Source organism: Gavialis gangeticus, unplaced genomic scaffold (assembly GCF_001723915.1).
Source record: "Gavialis gangeticus isolate Ggan-Ray unplaced genomic scaffold, GavGan_comp1, whole genome shotgun sequence".
NCBI classification, from domain to species: domain Eukaryota; kingdom Metazoa; phylum Chordata; order Crocodylia; family Gavialidae; genus Gavialis; species Gavialis gangeticus.
Genome location: NW_017729028.1, coordinates 33,916,442 through 33,918,958, shown reverse-complemented (window position 1 = coordinate 33,918,958; position 2,517 = coordinate 33,916,442). Strand labels below are relative to the sequence as shown.

General features: G+C 58.2%; 1 protein-coding gene across 1 annotated transcript in view; it reads right to left on the bottom strand.

The window, feature by feature from the left end:
• Nucleotides 1–1,074, bottom strand: part of MCM3 (minichromosome maintenance complex component 3) — a 28,569-nt gene extending 27,495 nt beyond the window's left edge. Inside the window, exon 1 of the mRNA XM_019520927.1 lies at nt 959–1,074. Within this exon, the coding sequence (XP_019376472.1) occupies nt 959–1,039 (81 nt within the window). The 5' untranslated portion in view covers nt 1,040–1,074. The remainder of the gene's footprint in view (nt 1–958) is intronic.
• Nucleotides 1,075–2,517: the final 1,443 nt, after the last annotated feature.

The window sequence follows — 2,517 nt, the reverse complement described above, 5'->3', positions numbered from 1 at the left end:
CCATGCTGCGTCCACCCCTTGAATACCATGCCCAGTTCTGGGTCCTTCACCATAAAAAGGTGATAGAAGAACTAGGGACAGTCCAGAGAAGGGCAACAAGGGTGACTGATGAGTGGCATGGAGGATGGGCTTTCATATGAGGTGGGACTAAAGAAGCCAGGCCTGCTCAGTTTAGAAAGGAGATGCTTGAGGGGGGGACATGATAAGGATTTACAAAATACTAAACAGTGAAGAGAAAGTCAATAGGGATTAGCTGGGGGGGGGGTCACAAAATGAAAGTAGCAAGTTTGCAGTCACAAAAAGGAAGTTACGTCTCACCCCGCCTGTAACTCAAGTGTGGACTTGTTGCCCCCAGATGTGGTGGGAGATGAGTTCTGCCAGCTTCAAAAAGGGACTGGGCCCCCGCTTGGAGCAAAAGGACCTCAGCAGGGGGGCTAAGGGGGAAGCCTCAGACTCGGGCCTTCCTGGACTGGAAATGCTGGAGGCTGCAAGTGAGGGAGGAAGAGTTGGGGGGGGGGGGGGCAAAAACCGCGGTCAGACCCAGTTCACTCTTCCTTCCAGCATCCGGCCTACTTCATGCATACAGTTAACATGAATTTGACTCCCCCAGAGCAGTGGCTAGCCCCCTCATTATTAGGGGGAGTATTGGGTGTCCGCCAATTAATTTGGGGGTCAACTAGAGAGAAAACAGGGATTGGAGCAAGGTCATGGGCTGCTGACGAGTCCAAGGAGCCCGTGGGCACTGCCCAGTGCAACTCTGCTCCGAGAGGAGGGACAGGAAAGGGGCCCGCGGTCTCCGGGATCCTCCCAGCCGGAGCCTCCTTCCTGGGCAGAGAGCACAAATGTGGCCAGGGCCAGGAAGGGGGTGATCAGGAGGGCCCAGGACTGGCTGGCGGCTGGAAGAATTAATTTAGAGGTGATAATTAATGAAGCGGGACCCCGCAAAGCCCCTCCCCACCTCATCGTCCAGAAAATCCAGGTAGTCTCGCTGCGCCTCCCGCAGCTCCGCATCCTCCAGCCCGGCCGCGGGGAGCGCCATGCTGCCGTTTCCCGCGCGCTACAAACGGCTCCGCCCCCTGGTGCCAAACCCCGAGACATTTTCCCGCCACACGCCAAGGCTCCGCCCGCTCCCATTGGCCAGCCCGGGAGCCACCGGCCAATGGGCGAAGAAGCCGGCCTGGCAGCCAACATTCCAGCGCTCCAACCAATCAGCGCGCGCGGATCGTAGGCGCACGGGGAGTCGCTGGGGCAGGTTGCTGCCTCATGGGTGGAGCGAGGGGCATTGTGGGACGTGTAGTCTCCGCCCCTCCTCAATGGAGGCTGCGCAGAGAGGGGGCGTTGCATGCTGGGAGTTGTGGTCCTGGCAGGGTGCATGCTAGGAGAAGCAGGCCCTGGATGGGTGGTCCTCGGGCAGGGACTTGGCCATGCAGGGTTGGCCCCGAGAAAACAGTGGGGGAAACCCCCCTGCCGGGCTGCGGGACCTGAGTTCTCTGCAGCACAAAAACCCTTCTCGTGCTCTTTCAAAACAGTTCAAGTTTGCAGGTGCCAGGCCACGAGTTTTCTCACGCTGACTTCTCTTGGCTGTGTACTGGTCTCGTAAGATGCCTAGTTTTGCAGGGAGCAATGGCTGCAGGAGGGGCAGCATTCACCAATGTTAGACCTTATTAATCAGCAACCAGAGCTAGGCCAAGATGCTGTTTGGTGCAGCTGTGCTTTTATCGCAGCATCACGCAGAAGTCGGGCTGGAAGGGGCCTCCAGAGCTCATCTAGTCTAGGGGTGCTCAACCTCCAGCGAGGCCCTTGGAGCCATAGCATCTGGCTTGTGGGGCTCCGCATGGATCAGAAAATTTGGCAGCGGGGGAGTGGTGGCCATTTATACCCCTTCCTCCTGCCAAATTCCCAAACCCCAAGCCCTGCACGCCTTGCCCGCTGGGTTGAAACCAGTGCGCACCCCCTGCTCCCAAAAAGTTGGACCATGCAACCTCTTCCCTGGGCCAGATTGGGGCTGGGTCACATCCCTGCCTCCTCATGTGAGCCAGGTGAAGGCTCCTTTGCACCCCTGCAGGGCCAGGCTCAGGCCCCCTCCGCGTGGCCAAATGGTGGCTGCCATGCTGGCCCCGGGCACTGGATCGGACCCAGTACCCAGCCAGTGGTCGGACCAGGCACTGTGGGGAAAGGTTGCGTCCAACCCCCTGCCGGAGACAGGACCATTCCTATCCAGACCATCCTGTACAAATCCATCATCTAAAGTCTTCCCAATACTACCATCAACCCTGACAGCACAGGGCATAAGAGCCTAACCTGTCACAGGTAAAGCGGGAGGAACACGGCACGGCACGGCAGCACATCCTGCTTCTACAAAAGGTTGTTAATATACCATTAAGAGATCCCAAGTAGAGGGTCAATCCCCCCAGCTACAGAGGAAAGCAAAAATCCCCCCCAGTTCACACCAATCTGACCCAGGGGTAACATTCCCACCTGACCCCAAATCGGTCTGACCCTGAGCGGAGGGGCAAG